The sequence below is a fragment of the Taudactylus pleione genome, unplaced genomic scaffold (assembly GCF_031769625.1).
Source record: "Taudactylus pleione unplaced genomic scaffold, aTauple2 ptg000195l, whole genome shotgun sequence".
Classification (NCBI taxonomy): Eukaryota; Metazoa; Chordata; class Amphibia; order Anura; family Myobatrachidae; genus Taudactylus; species Taudactylus pleione.
Window position 1 is genome coordinate 3,693,169 of NW_028284597.1, and position 18,240 is coordinate 3,711,408.

At 44.4% G+C, this 18,240-nt stretch overlaps 1 protein-coding gene across 1 annotated transcript in view; it reads left to right on the forward strand.

Moving 5' to 3' along the window:
- VAT1L (vesicle amine transport 1 like) overlaps window positions 1-18,240 on the forward strand; it is an 87,171-nt gene that overhangs the window by 49,127 nt on the left and 19,804 nt on the right. Inside the window, exons 4-6 of the mRNA XM_088476798.1 lie at window positions 9,499-9,641; window positions 11,233-11,336; window positions 17,443-17,498. Of these exons, the coding sequence (XP_088332924.1) occupies window positions 9,499-9,641; window positions 11,233-11,336; window positions 17,443-17,498 (303 nt within the window). The remainder of the gene's footprint in view (window positions 1-9,498; window positions 9,642-11,232; window positions 11,337-17,442; window positions 17,499-18,240) is intronic.

The window sequence follows — 18,240 nt, forward strand, 5'->3', positions numbered from 1 at the left end:
GAAACGGCCCTGCTCCTATGTCTGCATAGAGTGTAATAGATGTGTCTTATGATCCTTTACAGTGGTCAGGTCCTCTTGAAATGTAGTGTACTATGATCCTGATTCAGAGGCGCTCGCTATTTGCGAGCACTCGCACTGAATCAGGGAGGATTTAAAAAAAATAAAATCCGCCTCTAGGCCGCTCGCATAGCTGTGGGTGACCACCCACAACTTGTGCGGGCGGCCTGGCGATGGTAGTGTCTCGTCCACCGAAGCCCCAGTGAACTTCCTGCTCTAATAGAGCAAGAAGTTCACTACTGACATCACGTGTGATGTCAGTAGGGCCGCCCACAAACGGCAGGCGCTCCTTCGGGAACGCCTCCATTTGTGCAGCCACCTCCCCCCGACCCACCTACAAAACGGGGCGAGCTGTCGATCAACGTCGACAGCCGCCCCGTTTTGCTGTGAGCCCCATTCGAGTGAAGTTCTCACTCGCTCCGGGGCTTGCGCGTGCGCACTGCCCGACCATCGACCCGCTTGCGAGCGCTATGCGCTCACGAGCGGGTCTGAATCAGGCCCTATGTCTGCATAGAGTGTATTAGATGTGTATTATGACAATGTCCAGTGGCCAGGCCTTGATGGGAGTGTAGTGTCCTATATATTAATAGAGTGTAACAGAATTGTATTATCATGTCCACTGGCCCAGACATTTTGGGATATTATAATGACCTATGTCTATAGAGAACAGCATTGCTTTGAAATGATCATGTCCAGCCTTTCGGACCTATAGGATTGGTGTAGTGCATTATGTATTAGAGGTTGATTCAGTTAGGAAGGACGTGCATGTTTGCCTATTATAGTATCCTGAACATCACATATATGGGTTCCAAGGAAAAATCAGCAATATTGCTGGAACATCGCAGCCACTAATTGATTTGCCCCATGAAGTAGGGGATGATTCTGAGTAGGGAGCAAAGCAAAAAGAAAATGAAGTAATTTTGCACTTTGGCAGAACCATGTTGCACTGAAGGTGGGGTAGATTTAAAGGGCACGTAATGTCAGACGCATGCATCCAGAGTCTGGGCCTAATTCAGACACGCTCGCAAGCGCTGAGCGCTCGCAAGTGGGTCGATGTTGGCCAAGTGCGCATGCGCACGACGGAGGCGGCTCAGTCGTGCGCATGCACAAGACCCGGGCAAGCCGTCGCTATGGGTCTCGCTACAAAGGGAGCATGCTGTCGATGGTGAGTAACAGCATGCCCCCTTTGGTGGGCGTGCCGGGGGCGTGGCTGGCCAGACGGAGGCGTTCCCATGGGAATGCCTACCGTCTGGGGCCGGCCCCACTGACATCACAAGTGATGTCAGTGGGAGTGCTTTCGGCTCTGATAGAGCCAAAAGCACTCCAGGGCTTGCGCCAATGAGACTCTACCACATGGGTCTCGTCGCAAGCCCGATGGTCGTGATGGTCTTGACCATCGCGACCATCTTCCTGGCCGCTCACTATAGCTGTGGGTGGTCACCCACATCTATACGTGCGGCCAGGAGGCCGCTCTAAAAATTCAGAAGTACGGCCCTGATTCAGAGCGAGCGCTCTGTCAGAGCGTCTGGCTCTGAATCAGGGCCTCTGTGCGCAGTTGGGATTGAGATACATGGTCTCAAAATTGTCTTGAAAATGTATTTGACGTTCCTGCGAGGTGACTGAGCGGCTGCACAGAGATGGGAGGTTGGGTACGGGAACCCGGCGCTCAGGACGTCGGCATCCCAACAGGGTCAGGATACCAACACCTGCCAGTAAGTATCCTAAACCTAACCCTCCCTCCCCACACCCTAAACCTAGCCCTCCGTACCCACACCCTAAACCTAGCCCATCCCTACCCACACCCTAAACCTAACCCTCCCTCCCCACACCCTAAACCTAACCGTCCCTCAGAGTTTTTAGAAGTGGAGATGTTGCCTATAGCAACCAATCAAATTCTAGCTATTATCTTCTAGAAGGTGCTACTTAAATGTTAAGTAGAATCTGATTGGTTGCTATGGGCAACATGTCCACTTGCGAGTGTCCAAACTCAAATCTAAATTACAGTGTAAAAATAAAGTTGTCCGACATTTGTGGGCTACATGCAAAAGCAGCCGGTATTTACACTGCATGTTACATAAATGTATGCACACCCTGCATTGTCCAGGTGTAAAGGTACTTGCTCTTTCTGCTTTGCTCCCATCTCAGAATCAGGCCCAAAGCCCATACAGACTCACTTGTACCAACAGCAGATTATGCATTGGAAACTATTTTCAAACTTTGGCAAGTACAAAGCGCCGTCATGATCTATAAATTATAATGAAACAATATTTAGGGCTACAATGTTTCTTGTCCCACGGCCTGATTCAGAGATGTTGGACCCATTCCATAGGCAAATGCAGGGGAATTTCTGGTTGCCTGGAAACTCCCCCTCCCTTCCCAGGCCACACCATGACCACAAAAGAAATAGTACAGTATATAATACAATTAAATTATTAGTGCTGCATGGTCTACTCAGTATCACAAATGTGCACCACCTGTGGATCTTTTAATGAATACATCTGTGTTCCAGCTAGGTGATCTGGAAAACATGCACTGTTAGGGTTGCACGTATTAATACTGTTATACAGTGCATAATAAGACCAATATGTACATATATGTCCAGAGTAGTGCTAGGTTCATCTGCTGCACCCCCAGGCTCCCGGTTTGCTCCCATGCTCTGGAATGGTGCCCACCATAAAACATTCAGGTCAGGCAGGATGGCCCTACTGTCGCATCTAATGGCTTACCAGGATCGCTGGTCCTGTATATGTTGGAATTATGACATACTGTACACTACACTTTGTATGACGCATATTAAAGCTAGTTAAAGCTAGTTAAGTGATAATTATGCCCTCTTCATGGATTGTCCACACTCGCTCTAAAATTAAGCATTTATCCTCTAGAAATCCTGCATTTGCCCATGCGTTCTGCGTATGTGCACAATGGTGAAAATAGTAACTAGGTGTGGCACTCAACCTATTGATGGCTGAAATGTGTTCCTCTTAATCCCTCTATATGAGTCAAGGATAGTGAATGCAATGTGGATCTGGTACAAAAACTTTACTGAAAAAAAAATATATATACAGTATATATATTGACTTATGCTATACAGAATATACAGCAGTAGGGGTCCTAAAGATTACTAAGGAAGGTTAAAAAACGGTTGCTTAATACAGCAAAATAGTGAATACCTCCAACGTGTTTCAGCCTCTTGCGGCCTTCCTGTTGGAGTTGGTGTGTAGAATGAGTATATTAATGGACATTTATAGCCAAGTCCTGCTTCAGGCTATGCAAATCAGTGGTGTCTGCCTCTAATAAGTTGACAATCCTGTGTTTTAATTGGGCATTCATTCTGTCTGTCATGTTAGTTCTGGATGGTCATTTATTCTGCATAGGTATGTACTGGCTCTATTTGCCTCAGAGTACAGTGGATACCAACAGACTTATTGGAAAATAGAAATGAACTGATGTTATATAAATAAATGAAATATAACATATTCCATGATAAGTGAAATAAAATTGCATAGTAAACAAAGTTGATAGGAGAATTGTTACTTTCCAGAACAATAACGACAGGTTAAAAGTATACATAAGAATAGTGAAAATAATAAAAAATAAAAAAAACTCTGAATGAAGCTTAAGATAAAAGACGCAATATCAAAAGGGGAGGGGTAAATGCTATTCTAACAGTTAGTTAAAAAGAAATCTAGAAGTAAGTGTAATAGTGTCTCATTAGGAACATAGTATAATATATTGGGTATGCTCTATGGGGTATGCTCTCATGTCATCACATATAGTTCTCGAGATTCTTTTTGTATGTATGACCTATGATGCTATAGATCTCTCTCTAAAGTCAGGTTCTTCATAAACTCTTGCACTATTAGGAATGTGTATGAAAATCATATGTGAATGATGCATGGGTACAAGTAATCCTCCATGTTCATTTTGGTCAGGAACGTTACACTTATTTACAAATGATTGATTTGACCTCATTATCTTTGTTAAGGCCACGTGGAGCAAATGTTTTTAATTCATACATCCATTTTAATTCTAGTTTATTAATTTTATTGAGGTAATCACCCCCTACCCAATTGTGAGGGACCTCTTGTATACTTATGAATTGTAATGTGGAAGGATTACTGTTGTGCTGTTCTTTGAAGTGTCTGGATAGATTATGTTCCTCTTGTCCTTTTTTTATATTGCGTATATGTTCGTATATTCAGAGATCTCAGTGTACGACCCACATACTGTTTTTGACATCCGCATTCTAGAAGGTATATTAATCCTTTGCTGTTACAGCTTATTGTATTTTTAATTGTATATGTATTTGTCGTTTGATTGGACGTAAAGTTCTTGGTTGGTTTAGTGCTTCATTTCCTTCTAGTGCGGCATCCTACACATGTCCCACAATAGAAAAAGCCATTAGTGGGATCTTTACCATTGATCGTCGTTTGTTTATATTGTTTCGGGGGGATATGATTGTGAACTAGCTTTTTCCTAAGATTAGGGGCTTTTCTGTATATTAAAGTAGGTTGTGATGGTATAAAGTCTGTTAGTATCTCATCCGTTAACAGAATTGGCCAATGTTTTTTCAGGATTATTTGAAGATCTTTATATTGTCTGGAAAAATCTGTGATGAAGAGGGTATGTGTTTATTTAAGGTTTTTGGCTTTGTATTTAAGAAGTTGGTCTCTATTTAGGGTTCCTACCTCATTTAGGGCTTGATCAATAGTGATGGGGTTATACGCTTTCTCTAGGAACCTATTTTTCAGGTCTTGACTTTGTGTATCGAATGTCTCTTTTGTGGAGCAATTCCTTCGTAATCTAATGAATTGACTTTTCGGCATTGATTTTAGCCAGCATTGATGATGCCAGCTGCTGGATAAAATATAACTGTTGAAGTCAACTTTCTTATTGTATGTGTATTGTGTGTATTTCGTTGTTTGCTACGTAGATGTCTAAATCTAAAAAGGCTACTTGTGTTTTGCTGAAGGTGGCGGTAAAATTCAGATGGTTGTCATTGTTATTCAGTCTGTTCAGGAAAGACTGTAGTTGTTGTTCATCTTCGCGCCAGATGATCAATATATCGTTAATATATTTCCAGAGTACGAGATGCGCCCCGAGTGTTTGTTCAGGCCAGATATGGTGGTCTTCCCACCAACTCATAAATAAGTTGGCATAACTTGGGGTGAATCTTGTACCCATCGCGGTTCCGATAGTTTGCAAATAGAATTGGTCCTCGAACCAGACAAAATTGTGTTTGAGGATAAAATTTATACATTCTAGTGTGAATTCTCATTGTGTTTCTTCCATTTCTGTATCTTTGTTCAGATGGTACCTAATGCTAGTAATGCCTTGTTCATGATCTTTAATAGAATATAGGGTAGCCTATAAGTGTGAGCAGCTCACCACCAATTTACATGCTCATTGTGCAGGAACTACCTCTATTTTATCAATTCTATGTGCAGAACGGGTCCTGCAATCTCGCTCGCAGACCCCCCAAGACGCAGCATGATTGACATGCTGAGGTGTTTGAGGGGGGGCGGAGCGGGGGCGTGCCTGGTCGCAGTTCCCGGAAACGGAGGTGAGCAGGCACTGGCCGAAGGAGCAACCGATGGTCGCAAAGGTTTCCGATGGTGATCCCAGTCTGCGCCGCAATGCTGGGATCACAAATGCAGCAAGAAGATGTCTGACACCTCCTTCTGCATTTGCAACGGAGATGGACGGATTTGCACAGCCGCTTGTGTGCAGCTGTGTAATTCTATCCATCTCTGAATCAGGCCCCCAGTCCACCATACCTAGAAGAATACGATAACAAAAAGCATACAGTATTTTTGGAATATATTAATGAACAAACATGGCTTTTACAGGCTACATGTACCGAGAGCCTCGTTTACTACTGTACATTTTGCACGCTCTGTAAAACTACAGCCTACTTAGAAAGCAATGTGCCTGAGAGCAATGTGTAGATCTTAATCCTGCAGAATATTCTTTTAAATCTGCGGGACACATAATAAGATGTAAGAGTCTATGCATTTGCTGAGGATATTTTGTAATAGCGAGTTCGATACTTAATCTTACCGAAGCTATTAAGATGTTTAGATGATTTGCAGACAAGTTAAAGAGAGCATCATAATTCATTGCGTGGAGAGCATCAAATGTCTTTCCTTGACATTCATTTATATTTATTAGCTCTGCGACTATTCTAGTACTTTCATTCTTTTGTTAATAGTGTTGACAGAGGAAACAGGTCAATAATACACATAATGACATTAAAAATATTGCTAATTGATATGTAGACCATGCTTCCTTATGTTTCAAGTTACAAAGGATGAACACTTAAGGCAAGTGGGACTGAGCAATTAAACTACATCCCCCTCTATACTGGAAAGCAAAATTACTTGCATGCAAATACCAATGTAATAAAAACATTGTGATATACAAATGTAACACATGAAATAAAGACTGTCCCATTCTCCATTTACTTTGGAGTTGCTGCCCACACACAGGGCCTGATTCAGAGCCGGACGCTCTTTAAGAGCGCTCGCTCTGAATCAGGGCGGCATTTATTTATTTTTTAACCGCCCTCCTGGCCGCTCGATAAGCTGTGGGTGACCACCCACAGCTTTTGCGAGCGGCCAGGTGATGGTCGCGACCATCGGGCTTGCGACGAGACCCTTGTGGTAGGGTCCCGTCCATCGCAAGCCCCAGTGAGCTTCTGGCTCTAATATAGCCGGAAGCTCACTACTGAGACTGCCCCCAAACGGCAGGCGTTTCTTCGGGAACGCCTCCGTTTGGCCAGCCACCCCCCCTGCCCGCCTCCAAAATGGGGCGAGCCGTCAATCACAATCTACAGCCGCCCCGTATTGGTGCGAGACCCGTAGCGACAGAGCGCCGTCGCTGGCCGAGTCTCACGCATGCCGGAGCCAGGTCCGGCGTGCGCATGCGCAATGGGGGACCATCGACCCGCTTGCGAGCGCTGTGCACTCGCGAGCGGGTCTGAATCAGGCCCACAGTCCCTGCCTGTCAATCACTTTGTGAATAACTCCTCACTGCGAGTGACAACAAAAATTAAAATTTACAAATGCGCAGTTCGACTCGTACGCATGAGCTGATTACCGATAATCGCTGAACTGCATAAACATTGTCTCTGCTTTTAACTACGAATTGTTTTTCATCATCTGTTTCAGTGGTTAGTATAATGTGCACCATACTACTATATATAAAACACTTGAGCTAGCCGTCCACATTACAGGCTTGAATCAGAGTTATGCCGATATTTTCTGCTGCGAGTCTTTATACGCATTGTGGGCCTGATTCAGCGTGCACTGCTGATTTGCAGATTCACGATGTTTGGGAGTCTGCTCGTGCGCTGGACCCTTACTGCGCGTGTGCAGTACGGGTCTGAGATCATTTACACAGTCCGGCAGCAGACTGTCAGTCTCCTGCCGTTTCTGTGTGGGGAGGGGGCGGCGACGGCCTCCATTTTCCAAAACTGAGGCATGTTGTCACCGTTGCAGGGGTGTGACACGGCCAGGATCTTGGCTGAAGGAGATTTCCTAGCCTCACTTCAGCATCCGCGTTGGCCTCCTAGCGTTACCCCTCAGCCGGCCGATAGTATCAGATCAGTAATGCATGCAGGAATCATTACCATATTACAGCTATCGCAGTTGCTAACATGTTATCAGCTGCAATAGCTAATGCGTCCTCTAGGGAATCAGGCCCTGTGATTGACAGTCAGGGAGCATTGGGGGAGGCAACAGGAAGTGTCGGCTAAAATGCAGGTGTGTCTCAAACATTTCAGGAGCATGTCACATTCTGCATCTGTGATACCGTACACAGGAAACATGGCTCCGGCAGCTCAGTTACAGGGGCCATTCTGAGTGACCATAGGCTCGTGTGGCGGCCAATGTTGTATTAGCATGTCTGTGCATGTCCATAGCTGCAGCAGCATTAGCGCACAACTCTGAATCAGGCCCAACAATTAATTGTTGGTCAAATTGTTGAACACTGGGCACATGCATGCATTACATTTAATCGATGCGATCAAATGTGCATGGGCAAATCAACCGATAGATCCATTTGTTTTTGGTACAAGCTTCTCATCCAGTAGCCATCGGACTGAAGCTGCGCATTGTAACTGTGTGACTGAAGACTGACGATCCTACATTGTGTGAACACTGAGAATGTCAGACGGAAATTGCAACTTGATTTTTCACAAATGTTCTAGTTAAATGATTAGATTGATTGAAATTGAAAATTGTAATGCACTTACTTGATGGTAGGCCATCTGATGGTTATTCTTTCTCCTGTTAAATAGTCTTTTCCCGATAAACAACCCTAGTTTATTTCGTAGCATTACCAGAGTATTTCATCAAGAGACATTTTGTAACAGCTGGGAGAAATTTTAAAATACATTGTGGGAATTCCATGGTTGTGAAATGATTGGACGGCTGAGATGGAATGTCTATTCAGTCCATTCAGTGCTTACAGCTGGGGCCACCGAGACTTGGGGCGGGCCTGGGTACTTTGAATGTGGCCACTTTCCATGAACTGCTCTGTCTTGATTTACATTATAATAATGTGCATCATGGTCACGGCATTGCACGGGGGAGAGGGGGTGGATGTGCATGGTTATTCCACCCCTGCACTCCTGTCCCCTACAAAGGCCCGGACCCAAGTAATTTGTACCTGCTCCCTCTTCCCCCTATAAGAGTCCCTGTCTACAGTTTACTTTCTGCTGGTGAGCCAGCCAGGGTACATAACTTCCAAATCATGTTGTCCCTGGCATGGTACTATTCTGCTTTCACTAGAGAAAAATACATCCCAGCTGCCAGCTATATGTTGTCTAGATATGATAACCCAGACTGCTAGCCATATGTTGTCTAGATACCTCAGATAACCCAGTTTGTTTAGTCATGTACTATATGTATTTACTCATCTTTAATGTGGGAAAGGAAGGCGTTTTCTCGATAGACCCGTTTCTGAAAGTGCTAAATATTTGCCTACAGCTGGGTCTCCGCCATAGTCTCCTGTAGTTGCACAGAGATGTCTAACTTTAGGCAGCGCTTATAGATTTTGCACTTGATGGGGATGTATGTCTGCAGGGGGGGGGTTGCGGTGTCAATTTTTCCCTTCTGAAGTAGGATTGAATTATTGCTTGTGGGGGCACATTTAATAGCCCCCAGCTATCGTCTTCTCTGCCTAGAAGGGGCCTGCAGAGCATATTTCTACCAGTAAAATTGCATTACTTCTACACATATTCTGAAATGTTGGAACTTACTCCCTGTCTCACCTGCAGTAAGACCTACCCCTTTCCTGTCAGCGTTTACTTCCAAATACACCGTAACAGTAGTCCCTTAGCCCTGTTATAACTGCCCATTGGGACACGTAGCATATACTGTACATATGTCCTGTGATTGCCACCCAGCCTACCCTAAGTGTAATATGTGATGTTTTCAGGGACAAGCGGTGGCCCAGCTCTGCTCAACCGTTCCCAATGTCACAGTGTTTGGAACTGCTTCTGCCTTTAAACACGAGGCAATCAAGAACTCCCTTAGTCATCTCTTCGACAGAAATGCAGATTATGTACAAGAAGTGAAAAGGTAAGATGATGTTTTCCTGCTGATCCGTATGTGTGTGCCCTCAACTCACATTCCCCAGCCTCAGATTAGAATATTAGCTAGTGTCATACAACAGACTTGCAGTTGTCAGGCAGCTCATTAAGGCACAACAGAGTATTATACAAGCACACCATGACATGAGATTAAAACAATGTACATACTTCTTGGATCGTAACCTCTCTAGAAAGTTGCAGAGTACACAGGAATCCGAACCTAAAATGAAATGTGCTTCTTTTTCAAGAAGCACTTTATAATATTCCAATTTCCAATGCCTGCAAGAAATTAACAATTTAGTTATGGAGGCAGCCATATCACGGGTCTTAACAAGGCATGTGAAGGTCTCTATTTACCAAACTATTCCACAGAACATGAGAGTAAGGCTTTTGTGTATAGAGTATGGCATTTCTTCACACATACATGTAAGATGGAGGCAGCCATTTTATGTGGTGAGACAATATTCATAAGAACGCAGCCTAACAATTTATTTAAAAATAGTGACATAACCAAGGCACAAAATGGCCGCTTCAGTTAAGTACAGTCCTTATGTGAATAAGCGAGCTCTGTTTAGCCCAAACAAAATGTCAATACATGGTCATTTTATTTGTATTATGTTATTTGTATAGATATTTGTCTTCTGCCCATCGTTATTAGTTTGATTTCTTCTAGGCGCTGCCAGGCTTTAATACAGTTCTGATTTACCACACATTAATGCAAATTGCATATAGTTTCTGTTTCTAGCATTACTCATTGCATTGCACGGAGGCCACACGTATTCAGTTACTGTGCTCCATACCAAGGTTCTGGACCATGTCATTCATGGTCCAAAAGTTGAAACTCAGTTGCCCACTGGCACTGGGAACCCCTTCAGTCTGATACAAAGGTTGGGGCCCACCTACTATAAAGGTAATACCACCGGACTCTGCTGAGTCTGTAGGAAGATAAGCGTATTACAGTAGATTAGTGTATCTGTGACTCTACATGAAGAAAAGTTCATTTTCTGAAGCAGTGTGGAGCAATTCATATATTCATATGCTATATTCTGTGTACAGTACCCCCTTCTCCTCCCCTTATGGCAGAGTCCAAGTTCATTTAACTAAATATAATTCACAGTTCTGTAGACCTTTCTTTAGCTGTAGTATTAGTTTTAGCTGCAGGAAAATAATCACTATTAAGCAGTTTTAGTATATGACTAATGGTTGCTTAAAAGCATTAGGGCCATTCTGCCTCAGTTTTCTCTATGCTTGTTTATCTATTTTAAATTTTTGTTTCTTTTTACTCTTTGAAAATGTGTTACTTGTTGACTTGCAGCTGCATAATTCACGTCTTTGTTTTCGTCATGTGTTTAAGGGGGATAGGTCTTGATCTCCTACATTATTTTCCATCTTCCTCCGTTGCGCAGATCTACGACTTTGTACTCTGCACTGAGCAACCAGGATGTGGATTTTATTAATTAGTTTCCTATTTCTGTATTCCTTTATTATATAGTTCCCTTTTAGAAGCCCATGTATATGAATATTATTGTTTTATGTGACATGGCCGTGTTATAACCATCTTTCTTTAATACAATTTGCAGAATCTCCCCAGAAGGAGTAGACATCGTCCTGGACTGCTTATGTGGGGAAAATACTGGGAAAGGCATCGGCCTCCTTAAACCGCTAGGAACATATATTTTATATGGTTGGTTGCTTTAGGTTTCTTTATGATGTTAAGCTCTTAGACATTATCGTCGCCAACTTACAATGGAGGGAAGCATTTTAAGGGTTGAAGCAATATTCATGAAATGCCGCCAATCAATTGACTCTAAGAGCGGTATCCAATTAGTCCCGAACATTGTTCGAGCGCTAATTGATCCCCGCGATCGGCGAAAAACTGGGATTTTTTTGCCGATTATCCCCAATTTTTGCAGATGTTTTTTTTCACCCTATAGTCTATTATTTTAGTCAAAATAATAGGATAGTTCTCCCGAAAACACATAGGTGACACGATAAGCTAGTGGACCTATGTGTTTTGACCTTTTTTCAGGTGAAAAAACTGCAATTATCGTGGATTCTTTTTTGGGACACATCAGGTCCTGAAACAAAAAACCCTGATAAGTGCCGGCGTCAGGCTAATTCGGGGCTAATTGGATAGCCCCAGGAGAGGTAATTAGCCGTGGTAATTTATCGCGGCTAATTGGATACCCCCCTTAGGGGTATATTTACTAAAGTGAGAGTTTTTAGAAGTGGAGATGTTGCCCATAGCAACCAATCAGATTCTACTTATCATTTAACTAGCACTTTCTAGAAGATAATAGCTGTAATCTGATTGCTTGCGATGGGCAACATCTCCTCTTCTAAAAACTCTCACTTTAATAAATTTACCCCTTAACCGGAAACATCATTTACCATCCTAGCATGCATCTGAATACTGGCTTGTATGCCATCCTGCATAGGTCTGAGGGCCTGATTCAGAGCCGGACGCTATTTGCGGTCGTTCGTTCTAAAAAAGGGGTGGCTATTCAAATGAACTGTTCGCTCTTTGCGGTCTGTTCACGCCTCTATGTCTGAACAAGCGAACAAAACTTGCGGTCGTTTTTTTGGAAACTACGCCCCCTGGCCGCTCGCATCCTACGTCATGTCCGCTATTTATTAGATTAATCGAGTACATCGACCAGCGTATGAACTGCTCGTTATTCTTGTGGTTGGTTTTTCCTACCGCAATCTTGCGAGCAGTTCTGACTATAAAATAACCCAGTGACGTGGTCAATGACGCTGCTGTATTAATTATGCACACCCATAAAACGCCCATTTTGACCTTTAAGCACGCCTGCGTTCTGATCTCCACTCCCCGTTTTCAAGCATCTTCCCCTGTTACCACCCACATACGCCTCCTCCTGTCACTCAAAATAGTAGGCATTCGCTATTTAGCGAACAAACGATTTTCGTCCGCACTGACTGGTTCGCGCATGCGTATTACGATCCGTACGCATGCGCAGTTGGGCAAACATCGCTCGGAACGAACGAGCGGCCGCTTACGAGCGGCTCTGAATCAGGCCCTCACTGCCCACTTGTGTACTGACCTGGAACATGTCTGACTGCCCACTTGTGTACTGACCTGGCATACGTCTGACTGCCCACTTGTGTACTGACCTGGAACATGTCTGACTGCCCACTTGTGTACTGACCTGGCATACGTCTGACTGCCCACTTGTGTACTGACCTGGAACATGTCTGACTGCCCACTTGTGTACTGACCTGGCATACTTCTGACTGCCCACTTGTGTACTGACCTGGAATACGTCTGACTGCCCACTTGTGTACTGACCTGGCATACGTCTGACTGCCCACTTGTGTACTGACCTGGAATACGTCTGACTGCCCACTTGTGTACTGACCTGGCATACGTCTGACTGCCCACTTGTGTACTGACCTGGAACATGTCTGACTGCCCACTTGTGTACTGACCTGGCATACGTCTGACTGCCCACTTGTGTACTGACCTGGAACATGTCTGACTGCCCACTTGTGTACTGACCTGGCATACTTCTGACTGCCCACTTGTGTACTGACCTGGAATACGTCTGACTGCCCACTTGTGTACTGACCTGGCATACGTCTGACTGCCCACTTGTGTACTGACCTGGAATACGTCTGACTGCCCACTTGTGTACTGACCTGGCATACGTCTGACTGCCCACTTGTGTACTGACCTGGCATACGTCTGACTGCCCACTTGTGTACTGACCTGGAATATGTCTGACTGCCCACTTGTATACCGGCCCAACATATCTCTTACGACCCGCTTTTGTATCTGTCTGTCTTACATATGAATTTAATTGTTGTTGGCCACCAGACTTCAGTTAATACGTCAGTGTCTCGACAGTAGGTGCTGAGAGTATGGCAGCCACCCCTTAACCTCCATGCCCTGTTCCACGGCATTAGTTCCACCAATGAATATTACTCATGAAGTGGATCAGTAGGCTGCATGAATATTGGTTCATCACACACATTAGTGCATCTGCTGTGTGCAAGTGACAGGTTGTTTATTTTAAATATTTGATTGTATTTTGGTAGCATGAAAATTATTTTAATCTTACTTCCTATGATATTTTATATTAATATGGTATTTTGTGCAAAGAAAATAAATACAAAATTACATAAGACAGAAAACAAATAAAAGAAATAGATACAAAAAATATAAAAACTAGAAGTTATGCTCAATAAGGTGTCCATTCAGTAAACTCAGAGTTTGGACTATACATGTGAATTAATTGTCAGCATCTTTGCAGAACATTAACTCTGAGTTAAAGTGAAGCCACAAACGCCTTCAGCACCCTGGTCCCCCTCCTTCCTCGTGCCTCTATCTGCAGCACTCCCGAACCCCTGGGGCCCTGTTACATCCCTACAGATTCCATATTCTGGGGAGGATCTTTTTACAATTATCAGCCACTAGGAAATGTGGGCCTGATTCAGAGCCGGACGCTATTTGCGCTCGCTTGTTCAGAAAAAGGGTCCGGCTATTTAAATTGAGCGCTCGCTCTTTGCGGTCTGTTGACGCCTCTATGTCTGAGCGAGCGAACAAAATATGCGCTCGCTATTTTGTAAAGACGCCCCCTGGCCGCTCGCATCCTACGTCATCTCCGCTATTAGATTAATCGAGTACATCGAAAGGCATCTGAACTGCTCGCAGTGCTTGTGGTTGGATTTTCCGACCGCAATCATGCGAACAGTTCAGGCTAAGAAACAACCAAGTGACGTGGTCGATGACGCTGCTTTGTTAATTATGCACACCCTTAAAACGCCCGTTTTGGCCTTTTGGCACGCCTGCATTCGGATCACCACTCCCCGTTTTCAAGCCCCTTCCCCTGTTACCACCCACAAACTCCTCATCCTGTCACTCAAATTAGCAGGAACTCGCTGGTTGGCGCATGCGCATTACGACCCATACGCATGCGCAGATGTGCGAACATCGCTCAGAGCGAACGAGCGGCCGCTTACGAGCGGCTCTGAATCAGGCCCTCAGTTTGCAAAATACACCATCCAAATTATCAACAATTGCTGAAAACCATTGTGATCTCTGACATATGTATTGTTATTAATTATTATTAATAATAATAATAATAATAATATTAATAAGATTTACGCTGCATTCTTTTTTTCATGATACATGTTTTCATTGACTCCAGTAACACCCTCTACAGTATACTTTATGCCCTGACGCTAATTAAAACCAGGTAAAATACAGGCTGACTCCAGTTAACCCAGGATATAGCAACGTGGCACTGCAGGTACAGATATGTCCTCATACACCTAGCCTCAATATGCCATGCAGTGTGAAACGCCTGGCGCAAGTGAGCCGCCAGGTCCTGTGCGACTATGCTAGCACCGAGCGTCTTTATCTCCCGAAAATGTGAGTAAGACATACCAAGAGACAGTGATTAATTTGATATGCGACACTTGTATATCGGTGTGCCACTGAGCCTGTATATGAAGCACGACGGAACTTGGCGTGGCAAAAGGCCGCGGCCGGTGCATCTTAGCACTGCGTATACAGCTTCAGACTCAACCGCACACAGATATACAAGTGTCACATATCAAAGCAATCAGCGCAGTCTTCATGGAGAGTCCTAGTCACATCTTATTGCAACTAAGACACATTTTCAGGCAAAAAGACGCTCGGCGCAAGCAGAGTTGCATGGGACCTGGTGCCCTGAGAGGGGCTGTTTAGCGTGCCTGCAGCAATAGTCTGAGGGCACATCTGTAATAGTATGTACCATCCAGTCATCCAGTAACACATTGTTATTAGCAGCTCTGAGATTAAAGATTATCTTGCCGACAAAGGTATAAAATTTATAAATACACCAACGGGCGAGTGCCTCACAGGTGGACCCAGAGGGTGTATAGTGAAACTAAGGGCTCGATTCAGACCTGCTCGCTAGATACGTTCACACACACCTAGCGTATGCAAATCCGGCAAAGGCAGGAGGTCGCACGGCAAGACATTAGCACGCCCACTGTGTCTTGGCGTGCGATTGCGGTGTGTATTAAGATGCCCACCAGCCTGTCTTAAGATGTCCACTTGCGCACGTCATCTCCAGGATGTGTATGCAACCATCGGTACCATCGAGTACTATCGGAAGCGAACGCAGCACTTGTGGTTGGCCATACCCTACCGCAAGCACTGCGAGTGCTTCAGTGTGAATTTCAACCATGTGATGTGTATTATGACGCTGCGTCTTAATTATGCATGCCTCTGAAACGGCGTTAAGATGCTCAGGCACGCCTGCGTTCGCACCTCCACTCCCCCGTTTTCAAAGACAAACCCCTGTCACCACCCACAAATGGTTTCTCCTGCCACTCATTCTGCCAGGCTGGCTATGCGCAGTGAGCGAATGCTTCCCGATCGCACACTGCGATGCATACACATGCGCACAATGCAAACATCGGCTGCCTGCGTGCGAACGCTTCCTAGCGAGCGGGTCTGAATCAGGCCCTAAGTACGATTGGACATTTGCTTCAGTGATGATCTGTAAACTCTACATAATACGCCCATATGTTGTTTTCTTTATCTTCATTTTACCTTTCAAACTTTGTGATATTTTATTCCCGGCTACATGCAGCCTGAGGCATTTATCATCAGATATATCACACTAAGTGATACTGTATAATCTTCAGGGAACATTTTATAATTAACAGTTTGTTCATTTCATCTCTGAGCTATCACCACATAATTATCACATACATCACATTCCTCATATTAACATCTTCATTGCCAGAGGGTAACTGCAGCAGTCACTGTCGGCACACTGCGGGTCCCTGTATAGCATATAGCATGTAGCTGATCGTGCTGTATTCCGCTGGTTTTATAACACACACCAAATGGCAATTACATTATGTGAATGAACCTGGTCATTTTGTGATTATACAGTATAGCAAAAGGAATAGCACGACTACCTAAATAGAAATGCACAAGTAAAACTGTTACCCTGTTGACGTGTGATCGGTTAAGGTCAAAATTGGGGCTATTATCAACTGTCTCGGCACATTGAACAAGTTGAACTGTATATGGCGGAAGTTAGTTATAGGGTGGGATAAGCTATCATACCAATGGTGCCAGGGATTTGCAGAAGACTTCCTATCCAGGGCTCAAAGAGGTGCATACAGCCTTTCCTATCAGCCCTACTTAATAGTGTCCTTTGCTGTTCTTTTTGATAGTGTTACAAACTGAATTTGGGCAGCACGGTGGCGCTTTGATTAGGTTACTGCATCACAGCACTGAGGTCAAGTTTTTGGTTCTCACTAAGGCCCTGTATGTGTGGAGTTTGTATTTTCTTCCTGTGTTTGCATCGATTTCCTTAAATTTCCTCCCACAATTTAAAACATACTGTGCGAGATGTGTCCTCATACACTGTGGCTTCAGTTGTGCCAAATAGCCCCTGTTGGAACGTCAAGTCCCGGGCGACTCAGCTGCGCTGAGTGTCTTTCTTGCTCAAAGTATGTGACAGTACTATGCTAGATCACACTGATCAATTTCATGTGCAACATTTGTAAGTCTGTGTGCGAATAGGTGTAAATCTGTGTAGGAAGTGCCAGCATGCTGTGGCAGCGGCTTTTTCTCATGCCAAGTTCCGTTGTGCTTCATCTGCGACTTGTATGTGTTTAAAACTAATTCTTGTGCAGTTCTTTCTTTCTCTCTTTCTCTCTTTCTCTTTCTCTCTTTCTCTCTTTCTTTATCTCTTTTTCCATACATTATAAGACATTTGCAGTTAATTGACTTGGAAGCTTTAACAACTGTTTCCTCCTAGGCTCTTCCAATATGGTAACTGGTGAAACAAAAAGCTTTTTCAGCTTTGCTAAATCGGTAAGTCTCTACATTTCTGTTTTATTTATAGCAGTTTTCCATCAAGCATTTCAGTATTGATCGGTGAGCTTCAGAGGGCTGAATATATTAAATGTTCTCCCCATGAGAGCAAATTGCTACAATTAATGACTCAGTCGGTACTAAAGAGCAGCCTGAAGTAATGCTTTCTCACAGTGAGGGCAGATAACTAGGCATCGTTCCGTGTTCCTATGTTTGTTCCTGCAAGGTGCTTTCAGTCCCATCACTTCTTGCACTAGTTTCCTGTGGTCTAGAGTTATCTGCATTCGCAGTGAATGCTGGTGTATACTGACCGGCTTATTTTTCCATCTGTACAATGCTTCCTATGTTTAGCTGTGTTCTAGGTAGCAGGCAGGCCTGCCATCAGAATTTGTGGGGCCCTGGACTGACAAAACAGGCAGGGCCACCCTCCCTCTCCAGTACCAGCCAGTCCCCCTTATGTCTCTGCCAGCCTGCCCCCGTAATGTCTCTGCCAGCCAAGCCCCCTTCTGTTTCTGTCAGCCAGCCCCTCTTATGTCTCTGCCAGCCAGCCCTCCCCCTTATGTCTCTGCCAGCCAGCCCCCCCTTATGTCTCTGCCAGCAAGCCCCCCCTTATGTCTCTGCCAGCCAGCCCTCCCCCTTATGTCTCTGCCAACTAGCCCTCCCCCTTATGTCTCTGCCAACTAGCCCTCCCCCTTATGTCTCTTCCAGCCAGCCCTTCCCCTTATGTCTCTGCAAGCCAGAC